General features: G+C 39.6%; 1 protein-coding gene across 1 annotated transcript in view; it reads right to left on the reverse strand.

Annotated features, from left to right (window-relative positions):
* Positions 1-1,004: 1,004 nt before the first annotated feature.
* The window catches only part of LOC132401844 (exostosin-1-like), a 143,271-nt gene continuing 131,575 nt past the window's right edge, over positions 1,005-12,700 (reverse strand). Inside the window, exons 9-11 of the mRNA XM_059984112.1 lie at positions 12,063-12,223; positions 11,096-11,267; positions 1,005-4,253 (exon numbers count right to left, since the gene is read on the reverse strand). Coding sequence (XP_059840095.1) covers positions 4,068-4,253; positions 11,096-11,267; positions 12,063-12,223 — 519 coding nt within the window. The 3' untranslated portion in view covers positions 1,005-4,067. The remainder of the gene's footprint in view (positions 4,254-11,095; positions 11,268-12,062; positions 12,224-12,700) is intronic.

Genomic DNA, 12,700 nt, shown 5'->3' on the forward strand with positions numbered 1-12,700 from the left:
ACAGGGTGACACATCACGCAGCATCCACCCAAACAGGTGGTTTTGCACCTCAATCTCATACATTTGGTGGGGTCAGGATAGTCTTCCCTAGCCTTCCACAGCTGACAGAAGCTGAGTGTTACATACTCAACACCAAGGAGGATAATAAACTTGTATGGCTCTATCACAAAAAGTTTCCAAGATGATGACATGATAAATAAGATGATGCACCAATCTTTTTAAAAATATATTGGCCTTCTCAGTTCCAATTTACAAAACTTGTCAAGTCTTGTGGTGCATGCAAGTTTTGACACAACTATGTAAATATAGAAGCCTCAAATTTATTGGCTGAGATTATAGTTTCTGAGGAATTTACCTGAGATTTAGGAAGTATTTCAGTAAAAATTTGCATTGATACCCAAGGTGCTGAATGCCCAAGGAAGAAAAACATTAGTTACGTTTGTTCGTTATATGTTGTGTCGTATGACGTGGGCGATAATGGTCTTTCCATGACAATGTTTGTTCTTGGCAAATTTTTCTACAGAAGTGGTTTGCCATTGCCTTCTTTTGGGCAGAGTCTTTACAAGATGGGTGACCCCAGCCATTATCAATACTCTTCAAAGATTGTCTGCCTGCTGTCAGTGGTTGCATAACCAGGACTTGCGATATGCACCGGCTGCTCATATGACCATCCACCACCTGCTTCCATGGCTTTGCATGACTCTGATTGGGGGACTAAGCTGGTGATACACCTTGCCCAAGGATGGCCTGCAGGCTAGTGGAGGGAAGGAGTGTCTTACCCCACAACTCAATAATCAGATCTGTAGACTATCATTAGTTACAGTCCAGAGATTCGATTATAGGTAAACTACACACTGTAAAGGTAAGTAGGCAATCACTCAAGTATAACGTAAGGGGATGTCTATTCCTGAGTCCTCAGATGGCCATAGAGGCTACTGTAAAGGTAAATAAATAGAAGGTGAAACTCTTAACAACAAACAAGAAAATTAAAATGGAAGTCAGAGTATTATCAAATATCATTTATTTTTAACAAAAAAACTTACAAAATTTCAATTTATCTTCTAAGTTTTGTAATTATTTATGTCTATAAAATGAACCAACATAATACTAATTACAGAGCTGGAAACATAGGGCATGATGGGGTTTAAGGGGTAATGGAATATTTCAAGTGTGGTGCAAACTTATTATCAATAGGAAAAATTAATAAAACAGAAAGTAAAATGCAGCTCTAGAGCCTGTACCCTCGAGACTGTAAAGAAAACTCCCAAGGAATGTCAGTAAAACATCTAATAATTATTCCAGTGCTCCTAAAGCAAAAAGGGTGTGTTAGGGAAGATGAATTAAATATACAACATTCAGATTCTCCCTAATGCAACCATTTCTGCCTCCAGGTAAGACTTGAAAAGATGGCAGCATTGGACTAAAGGTTTACAAGAAAAGCTTTTGCCTGGCCTACATTTTAAAGATCTTTCACATAACCAGAGTGCCTCCAGAGAGGTACAGTTTCAGCTTTCTGTGCGCATTCTTTAATGCTTCATGTTCAAACCTGAACCTTAGTCTGCATTTCACTGAGCTAAATGCAATCATTTAAAAGAAAAACCCACGGCCCACCGTCTGAACTTAAAACTTAGCTCTTCCACAATGACTGTGGATTTTGTTCAGATTTTAAACAGTACTTTAAAGGTGGGGTGCATTTATAAACAAATCCCATGGCACTTATTTTCCCTCACTCAAAAGCTACTAAAGCAGATTATCTTTTCATTAACAGAAAGCTGTATTTGAAAGCCAGCAGTGTGCAAATGGATTACATTTTAAAAGTACTTCAAAAGCACTGTAGGACATCCTTAAAGTGATGAAAAAAACCCCTATATAAACAAGTATTTTGCTGTAATTGAATATTTTTGAGTTACTATTTATTCCAAACTGAGTAACAGGTATTCTGATCAATATTCACTTCTTGAAACCAGTAGTGTAACTAAGATATTTAAAGTTAAGTTTTGAGTAATTTAGACTATAGCTTTTAAATAAAAATTAGGTTTCAGCACTATTTTAAAAACAAAATGACTTATTTTCTGGAATTTCTTGAACGGTGTATTATTTTATACCATCAGTCATGCAATTGAACAGAATGTTTAAATTTAAAAGTTTGATCGTCAAAAAGGTAACAAGTACATTGATCCTGGGGCTCAACATCAAAAGCTGCTTTCTTTATACTTTAATAATCCAATTTTAACAGACCAAGCAACTTTACCCTCTGCTGTTTACAAATTTTATTATTGCAGTAACCCCTTTAGCTAGCACCTCGCTTCTATATCAGTCCCAAACATGTAACAAAAATAACATGGTTAATTCCAAATCTATAACATGGTTCGTGAAGAGATTGTTCAGAGAAGACTACAGGCTGCAGAGGCTCTAGAGTGGCAGCAGTTCAGCCGGTGAACTTGTTTCACTAGAACCACTGTGACATTACAGCAGTGTACACTGGTACATTTAGACGAAGAAATGGCAGTAAGTGTGCAAATGCTCAAGGTACAAAAACAAAACACTAATAGAAGCAGCAGAAATGTAGTGATCCATTCTAAGATATGTTCAATGGTATAAACACATTTTGCAAATGGCTCTAAAAGGTACAATTAAATTAACAAAAGCATCTGCACGTCAAATTGTCAAGTCTTTGGTGATACTATCTATACAAAGGCTATCTTTGATAGAGCTACAGTGTTATGCGAGCTAATCAAAATATATGGCTTTGTATTCTTTCCACTCACTTGTAGGTTTAATCCCATTAATTGTGTGTAATCATGTCATTCCAACCAGTTGGGAATTCTTTTTAATATATAAAGCAATGATACACTACGAAAAACATTGGAAATATGTTAGAAAACCTCAGAAATGTACATCTTATACAAAATAATTTGTTTTGCTTTACAGTTATCCATCTACTTATTCCCACATTGCTTCGTCAGTTTGGAACCATACACTATACACAATTGTCAAAATAAATATACAAGATTACGTACATTATAACAAGGCCCATTTTCACACCCTTAATCATGAAGTGACAATGTTGATTGGAGATTCAGCACACAAGATGAACTGGGATTTCTATTGAAAATAAGTGAATTACATATAAAAAACTAGGTTGAACCATTATTAACCAAAATAAAGTGATTAAAAGGCCACACGCTCAACACTCCTTCAAGTCTTCAGACATTCAAGTACCTGTGAGCAAAGGCTAACATAGCCTTGCCAGTTTAAAAAATAGAACTTTATATAGAAACAAGGGGTTACCCCTTGTCTGAGCACCATACGTGCCATTTGCTTTAAAACACGCAAAGCCAATGTTTTAATTCCATAGGTCAGCCCACTGACCTTGTAAAAGCCATACAGCAGGTCATCTGTAAGGCATGTTAACATGCAGGCAATCAGCAATCTGTATTTTGTGTGGCAGACCACCCTGAACTGTTGAGGAGGAGCTGCTCCCTCCTACACAGTAACGGTTATGCTGTAGTGGACAGCGTATATGCATATTTTTATTGTGAAATAAATTCTTTTGCATGCTAATGGCAGTTATTATTGGTGAAACTGAATTTCATGCTCTTTTGTCACGAATGCCCTGATGCCAATTCCTATATAAGCCTGATGGCCAGCCATTCCAAACACTGTTCATTTTTCCTAATACATACTTGGCTTAAGTGGTATTTAGTTGGCCTTAATTGTGTCCAGGCCAAAATTTAAGACACTCTATTCTGAACAACTGAATAGTGTTTCACTTTGTTCTTCACAGTGCTGCACAGTAATCGATCTTCATTCGAAGTTCATGGTTCTTTTGATATTCCTTGTGACAGGATATTGATCCAGTCTCTCAGATTGATAAAGTGATAAACACAAGGTTAAATTCTAACTGTCACACTGATCATAGTCAATAAGCCGATTCCAGCTGTCTGCGAGCCTGAAGAATACATTGAAGGGTAACAGCTAAGAGTTACCTTGTGCAGATTGCTACCTGTTGAGCCGAGGATGGCTTTATTCACAACACAGTCCAACAATCAACGGCTTTGTGCTTCTTAGAGTCGCTCAATGTCCCGATACTTCTTTCTCAATATGGACACCTGATCTTTGAAGAGAACTGGATCTAGCCTCATCTGGGAGTGGATCAAAGGCATGAATCCGAACCAACTTGCAAAAGTATTCATGCACGTTTGCCGTTGAGCGAAGTGGTCTGGATCAGCCCATCTGGAAGCTCTGGATGACTGAAAAATAACATTTACCTCTGATTAATGTGAGTACACCAGAACTCAGATTAAAATACACAGTATATAATTCTGATAAAATACCAATAAGGAATACTGGGGAAAAAATAAAGATTAGCTTTATTTGTCACATGTATATTGAAATATAGCGAAATGCGTCAATTGTGCCAATGGCAGTCTGAGGATTGTGCCTGGGGCATCACTACACTTCTGGCACCAAGGTAGCACGCCCAAACTAACTAAGCCTAACTCATTAGCCTTTGGAATATGGGAGGAAACCGAAGTACGTAGAGGAGATCTACATGGTTACGGAGAGGACATCCAAACTTTTACAGGGATTGGTGGGAATCAAACTCCAATCAGTGATTGCAGGCACTGTAAAGTGTTGTACTAAACACTACGCTACTGTGTTGTCGGACTAATGGCTCAGTTACGTCTGACAGAAGAGATGAATGCTTTAGGAATAAGTCTCATTGTTAGCCCATTTTTTTTAAAACATATTACTGCTAGATTCACACTTCCTTCCCCTCTAGAACTAGTACACTTGAAAGAATGCTGTTCCTTCTTTGAGAAGGTGTGTATGTCTAGCTTCTCACCTCAATGGGCTGAACTCCAGTTTCCTGAAGAGAATCTGTTACTCAGAAGTCTTCTTATCCTCTTAACTTGGACCACCAGTTATTTCTCATCTTAGTGATTCCTGATATTGCATCATTCAAAGCCAACAAGAGATTCCATAGGCAATTTGATGATCTTTATAATCTCCACATTCATCAAAGCCTTTATTTTCTCTGAACCATCATGGTGCTTGATATGTAGAAGTCCTGAGTACTGAGTCCTGAGTACATCTTCCAATTAAATTAGGGTGGCACGGTAGCATAGTGGCTAGCACAACACTTCGAAATACAGGCAACTAGGGTTCAATTCCTGCCATTGCCAGTAAGGAGCTTGTACGTAAACCCTGTGACCACGTGGGGTTTCTCCGGATGCTACTGCTTCCTCACACAGCCCAAGAACGTCCTGTCAGTAGATTAACTGGCCATTGTAAATGGTCCTGTGAGAAGGCTAAGTTGGGGGATTGCTGGGTGGTGGGGCTCAAAGGGCCCATTCCATGCTGTACCCCAATAAACAAACAAAATATATAAATTCTATAAAGACCAAAGTCAATGTATTCCAATTATTTGGCTCAAGGATATTTTAGTTCTTCACCAATAGAACAGACTCAAATATTTGTGAAGAACACCTATGGCAGAGGTCAAAGACATTGTGTTCTGCCTCCATCAGAAACTGCTCGCTCTTTCTAATAACTGCAAAGTTGAACCAGTAACAGTGTTTTACTGTAACCATTACGTGAGCACATATTCCCAACTGGCTTTTTATCATCAACTCTCCAGAACTACCCAACATTTTGCTGAGACATCACTTAGTCCTAGTCATTAAATGGCTCTGTATTTGCTGGCTCCTGACCACACTAATATCCTCTTCATTTTCAAACGCTTACATGACTTTGCCTGTAATTTAGAATTTATTTAAATCTCACATCCATTCCACAACGTGAGGGACTAAAAATCTTTGTGTTATGACACCACTCCAATGTACAGACACGTGAATTTAAAAGCCTAATGACTTGTAGAAAGGAGCTGTCCCATAGCCTGTTGGTTTTGGCTTTAAAGCTACAGTAGTGTTTGACAGACAGAAGCAGCTGGAACAGTTTATGGAATGGGGTTACTGGTGTCCCCAGTGATTTTCTAGGCCTTCTTTCTGCCCCTGCTGCTATAAATGTCCTCAATGGAGGGAAGTTCACATCCACAGATGCGCTGGGCTGTCCGTACAGCTCTCTGCAGTGCCAACGATCGAGGTTGGTGCAGTTCCTGTACCTTGGCAGTGATACAGCCAGTCAGTATGCTCTCAATGGCTCCTGTAGAAGGTCTTGAGGAGTTGCTGAATTTCTTCAGTTGCCTGAGATGGAAGAGATGCTGTTGTGCTTTTTTTTTTGCCACAGAGCCGGTGTGTACAGTCCAGGTGAGATCATCAGTGATTACGTATACTGAGGAGCTTGAAACTACTCACCCTCCCAACTGCACACCCATTGATGTTGATTGGGCCGAACCTGTCTCCATTCCTCCTGTAATCCATAATCAGCTCTTGTTGTTTGGACATTGAGCAAGAGGCACTACTGTGTCAGGGTGTCAACTTCTCCACTGTAGGCTGTCTCATTACTGCTAGAAATATGGCCAATCAAAATAGTGTCATCTACAAACTTGATCAGCAGATTAGAGCTGTGTGCGTCAGTACAGTCGTCACAATGTTTGTTCGTTATGTGGCATGGATGATCCTGGTCTTTACATGAGCATGACAGTTCTTGGGAAATATTTCTACAGAAGTGGTTTGCCATTGCCTTCTTCTGGGTAGTGTCTTTACAAGATGGGTGACCTCAGCTTTATGACAAAACCCCTCAGATTTTGGCCTTTTTCATGAACCAGATCCTTAATCATCCTACCACTGGCAGCTGAGCCTTCAGTTCCATTGGACATATCTACAAGGCGCAATGCCCCGAGAAAGCAGCATCCATCCTCAAGGGACCCTCCCTTGCCTCTCTTCTCCCCCAACTACACTATCCAGACTATGCTCTCTTCTTGCTGCTGCCATGAGGAAGGAGGCAGAGGAGCCTTGGGTCCTACACCACCAAGTTCATGAACAGTTATCCTTCAACCATAAAGCTCCTGAACCAGTGTGGATAACTCCACTCACAACAACACTGAACTGATTCCACAACCCATGTACTCATTTTCATGGACTCTACAGCTCTTGTTCTCTGTATTAATTAATTTAAAAACATTTTTTTCATTTGCACAGTGTGTCTTCTTTTGTACATTGGTTGATGTCGGTCTTTGTGTGCAGACTTTTAATGATTTTATTGTATTCTTTGTATCTACAGTGAATGCTCTAAAATGAATCTCAATGTAGTATATGGTGATGGGGCAGACAGTAGCATACTAGCACAATGCTTTACAGTATCAGCAATCCTGGTTCAACTTCTGTCCACTGTCTGTAAGGAGCTTGTACGTTCTCCCTATGATTGCATGGATTTCTTCCAGGTGATCCTGTTTCCTCAGACGTACTAATTGTAAATTGTCCCATGATTAGGCTAGATTAAATCGGGGGCTACTGGGTGGCATGTTCTGCACTGTATCTCAATAAAATAAAAAGCTATAGTTCGAAATAAATTTACATTGAACTTTGAGTGGTCTGGACACCAATCTCTTGAATCCTTTCCTAATTCCTCCTAATCTTTCAAAAGTGCCCTAAAGCTTTTTATATATATATATTTTTTACTTGTCTTACTGTCCTGTTTATTATTTATTGTAATGCCTGCACTGTTTTCGTGCACTTTATGCAGTCCAGTGTAGGTCTCTAGCCTAGTGTAGCTTTCTCTGTGTTTTTTTTTATTACGTAGTTCAGTCTAGTTTTTGTACTGCGTCATGTAACACCGTGGTCCTGAAAAATGTTCTCATTTTTACTATGCACTGTACCAGCAGTTATGGTCAAAATGACAATAAAAGTTGACTTGACTTGATTTAATATATTTCCATGAAATTCAGTGTCAATTTTTCAACAGCTTCCATTGACATAGTACCTTATGCACAGCAATAATGCCCATGGGATTTCATAGGAGCAGCTTAAAATAAAAAAAAACTGTCAAACACAGTAGGTGATAGCAAGGCAGGTTCCCAAAGTCTTGGTTATACAGTAGGTAATTTTTCAAAGTCAAAGGGAGAAAGATGTATATAGAAACAAAAGTTTTGAGAAGCAACTACAGAGATTAGACCCCAACTGAATGCAGGGTTGCCAATAAGAGTGATTAAATTCAGGAATCTTCAAGAGGTTATAACCTCTTCAAGAGATTATGCCATTGCTATATGACAAATGCAATGGAGCTGGAGGCAATTGATGTGATTACGGAGGATTGCTTAAAGAAAAAGAAGAATGACAATAAAGTAAAACCACTGGTTATTTGGAATCTAATGTAAATCTGCAAGAACAAGAGTACTCAGCAAATTGGAATAGGGTGGAGTCAAGATTTGGCAGAAAAAGATGATCTCAAATTTACTTGGAGTGAAATGCATAGTACAGTGCAAAAAGTCTCAAGGCGCATATACTCTATATAGCTAGGATGCCCAAGGCCTTTGCAAAGTAATGCAATTTTATGTATTGCACTGTACTGCTGCTGTAAAAAAAATACAAATTTCATGACACATCTGAGTTATGATAAATCGGATTCTGATATGGGTCCCTGTTGTGGACAGAGTGGGAAGGGGGCAGGAGAGGGGAACCATGGTTGGGAAAAGGGGGAGAGGGGAGAGGGAAGCAGGAAGCACCAGAGAGACATTCTGTAATGACCAATAAACCAATTGTTTGGAATCAAATGACCTTGCCTGGTATCTCAGGGCTGGATGTGTCTGCAGCCATGCTATCCCCTGCCACTGCTTCTCAGTCACCTGTCCAACACCTCTCCCGTGGTGCTCCAGCCTTGCCATTCCCAACATCTTTTGCTCCCACATGATTTACTAAACTTGCTCTCCAGTTCACATTGAGTAGACACAAACAACACATTTCATTATGTTTCAATGTACATGTAACAAATAAAACTAATCTTTAAAGGAAGACATCTCCAAAGCACTGCTGTGCAAATATATAATGGAGAAGAAGAAACTGTGAGAATAGTCCCTGCAATGTAGGTGAACATCCTATGATGCTCGTTGTGGGAATCTGAGCGCTCTCGTGCTTGTAGTGGACACATCAATCTGAAGATAAAGAAGCCAAGAAGGGGAAGGGATAAGTGTGAGTTGGACCACAGGGAAGCAAGAGCACACTACAAATTGGCAACAAGAAAAATTCTGACTTTTGGACAAGCAAAAAGCAGCAACAATGTCTGGGATGAAGAGGCAAGGGAACAAGCTCCAGGGGTGATAGTTAGTGACAATTAAGCTGAGTGCAGAGCTAGGCCAGCTAAGGCTTGTAAGGGCAGCACAGAGGGTAAGACAGGAAGTGTTATATCAATTGTTAGTCTGAGTGTCCGTGTCCATGTGTGTTTGTGTCTTTGAGCGTGTGTGTGGTGGGAAGGTAGTAGAAATGAGGAAAGGGGCTTGCTTTGTTGTTGTTTTGTTGCTTGATAGAGCAAATGGCACATTTCACTGAATGCTTCAAAGTACATGTGATAAATGAATTTGAACCTGAGCAATGAGGATGAAGTTTCCTGTTTGAAAAAGTAAGTGTAGAGGAAAGGCAAACAGAAGGTATCAATACCCTGTTGAATTTAAATTTAATCGAGCTGGGAATGTAGGGCGATAAAGCTGAGGCCTCTACTGAGGACAGTTTATCTGAGGTCAGGTAGAGAAAGATAAGGTGACAGGCTAAGACTGTGGGGAGGAGGGGAATTGGGTAGATGGTGGGGTGGGGAAAGAAGGGACAGAATTAGAGGGAAGTGAAGGAGGAAAAAGACAGAGGAGTGGTTCACACTTGCAATCTCTGATTCTTGTAAGAAAGGAAGAGTTTCTTATTGAAGTGCTGAATGATAATGTACAATTGCCAACCAGAACAACTTTGAGATGGAGTGAGCTGGTGTCATTGCACAAAACGTCAAGGGCATACGTAACACACACATGCCATTAAATACAAAAATCTTTGAGAACAGTGGTTTAAGAGAGTCTGAAAATTATGAACCAATTTTAATCCTCCATCCCATTAGGACTCTACCTTGACCTCGGAACCTCTGACACTGCTCCAAAAAAATCTTTTTTTTAAAAATTAGCTTTATTTGTCACATGTACATCAAAATATACAGTAAAATATGTTTTGTGTCAAACCAGATTGTGCTGGGCAACCCACAAGTATTGCCACACTTCTGGTGCCAGCATAGCATGCTTACAACTCACTAACCCTAACCTGTACGGCTATGGAATATGGGAGGAAACTGGAGCACCTGGAGGAAACCCATGTAGTCACGGGAAGAATGGACTAACTACAGACAGCAGTGAGAATTGAACCCCTGATCTAACAACAGGCTGCTGTAAAGTGTTGTACTAACCCCAGGCCACTGTGCCACCTCACCAATGCTTTCATTAACATGGGGCTTAAAACTGCAAAGTAGACATCTATTTGTGCAAATCGCAATGAAAGCTGGAGGAGCATCTCATTTAAGGTCATCAACCTGTACTGTTAACTGTTTTTCTCTCTCCATAAATGCTGCCTGATTCATGGAATATTTCCTCTTTTATTTCAGATTTCTAGAAACAGTGTTCCATATATCACGGCTCCAGCAGTTTCTACTGCACACTGATCTCCTTCTATCTTGGGGTTCCCAATCCGGGGCCCACGGACTCCTTACTTAATGGTATTGGTCCATGGCATAAAAAAAAAATCGGGGACCCCTAACTCTATCTACACTTCCTCCAAAGTCCAGACAGCTTAACTTCACCACCTTTGCTCAGCCAGCACCACACCATCTATGTTATTCAGTTGCTCATTCTCCGCTCCGACATTTCCTTTGTTCTCTTGACCCCACCTATTTCTCTACAATTTCCTAATTTCTGCTGAAATATTATCAACTTGAAACTTTAACAGATTTTCTAAGATGCTGCCCAACTTGCTTACTTTGAGCACATTGCCTTTATTTTGGACCTGTTGTCTTTATTGTTTGCTTCTGGCTTAAAAAGCTAGGCTTGTTTACCACTGAAGCGCAAACACAGGAAAGAGCCACCCTCTACATCTCTCCAGCCCTAAACTTGGATCAGTGCTCCAAGCTCAAAGTTCAACAAATGACATTAAACCCACAGTGAAATTACCTGCTGCATCATAGTCTCTTTGTACTGCTTTTTCTGGGTTACTTTAACAGGAGGCAGCTTGGTGACTGCTGACACCAAGAAGTTCATCAGAATGTCTTCACAGTTGGCCAGTTGGTCCACCATGTTCTTTAAAGTGGCAGGCAAGTAATGAGTGTACAGATAATGATAGTATCTATATCAACAATAAAATAACACACCTCAATTAATCACAAAGTACATTTTCTGTTAAATACTTTAAAACTGTACCTTTCTGGTTTCTTTTTGTAGGGAAAACGGTAAATTATCTGCAAGTTAATGCACTCGATGATCTGATTGGACTGTAAATTTATCCATACAAATGAAGGAAAAACAGAAGACATGAACGACAATATAGCACTCCATAAGCATTGACAAAATTGTTCTAATAACAATTTGACCTGTACCGGGATAGGAAAGTTTAAGAAATCAACCACTTCATCACAAGCAAGAATTATGTTAAAAATCGTGTTTATCTAAGCGCAGGGGTTCCCAAACTGGGGCCCACAGACCCCTTGCTTAATGATATTGGCCCATGGCATAAAAAAGGCTGGGAGCCTATGTCTAAGGTCAGGGGATGAAGGATGAATAATAATGTATTTCACAGTTGTTCAGAAAGCTTACAATGTTTTCTGAACTTAAAATATAAAGTGGAAATCCATTTGTGCACTACTGCTGCGGTGGACAATCATCCAGCAGTTAGGTGTTGCCACAAGTAACGTGGTTCAGTACAGATTGTACTGACGAAGGGTCTCGGCCCGAAACGTCGACAGCGCTTCTCCCTATAGATACTGCCTGACCTGCTGTGTTCCACCAACATTTTGTGTGTTGTTTAGGAAGGTACATAGCCTGTGGAAAATGTTAATGAATTCCTGGCTAAGAATTTCCCTTTATGATTGTTTGCTGAATAAAATAATCCAGCAGATCACTTATTACAAGCCTATATTCATACCTGTGGTAGAATGCAGCTCCTGTTAAGACCATAGAGTAATCATTTGTCCATTTAGATGTGTAACCCCATCTTTCTTTTGTGCTGTCCCAGAAATGGCTGCGGGCTGGGTATCCCACAATTCTCTCAGGGAAACTCTGCCACACAGTGAAGGCAAAATCTACCTAAAAATCAAAACGTAAGACCAGAGTCCACCATGTTACGGAATTATATTAACACAACTTTCAAAATAACTGTGAAAGACAAATTGTTAAATGCATATAGAGGTAATTCAGAAGGGAAAGATGATTGCTCTTCTGATAATTCAGTACACTGACCTTTAAAGAGTTAACCCTGAGGTATAAATCTGAACAATTCTTTTGAGACTACAGCTGCAATATTTATCTTTGAATTCAAGTTACACATCTTTTAAGGCTGAATTGTTTATAAATGCAGATTTGTAAACCAGTTTTGAAAGGAAGTAGAGATTAGTTAACATTTGCTAGTTAGTATTTACAGTCAACCTTGAGAATATTAAGATTCCCAAGCCACAAAGAGATGCAAATATATGCACAATATCAAGAGAGGATAAAAAACAGACATTTATGAGGTTTCCTTAAATTACAGTAATATTTATTTGCAACCAACCCTGGCAAGTATAA

The sequence above is a fragment of the Hypanus sabinus genome, chromosome 1, assembly GCF_030144855.1.
Source record: "Hypanus sabinus isolate sHypSab1 chromosome 1, sHypSab1.hap1, whole genome shotgun sequence".
NCBI classification, from domain to species: Eukaryota; Metazoa; Chordata; class Chondrichthyes; order Myliobatiformes; family Dasyatidae; genus Hypanus; species Hypanus sabinus.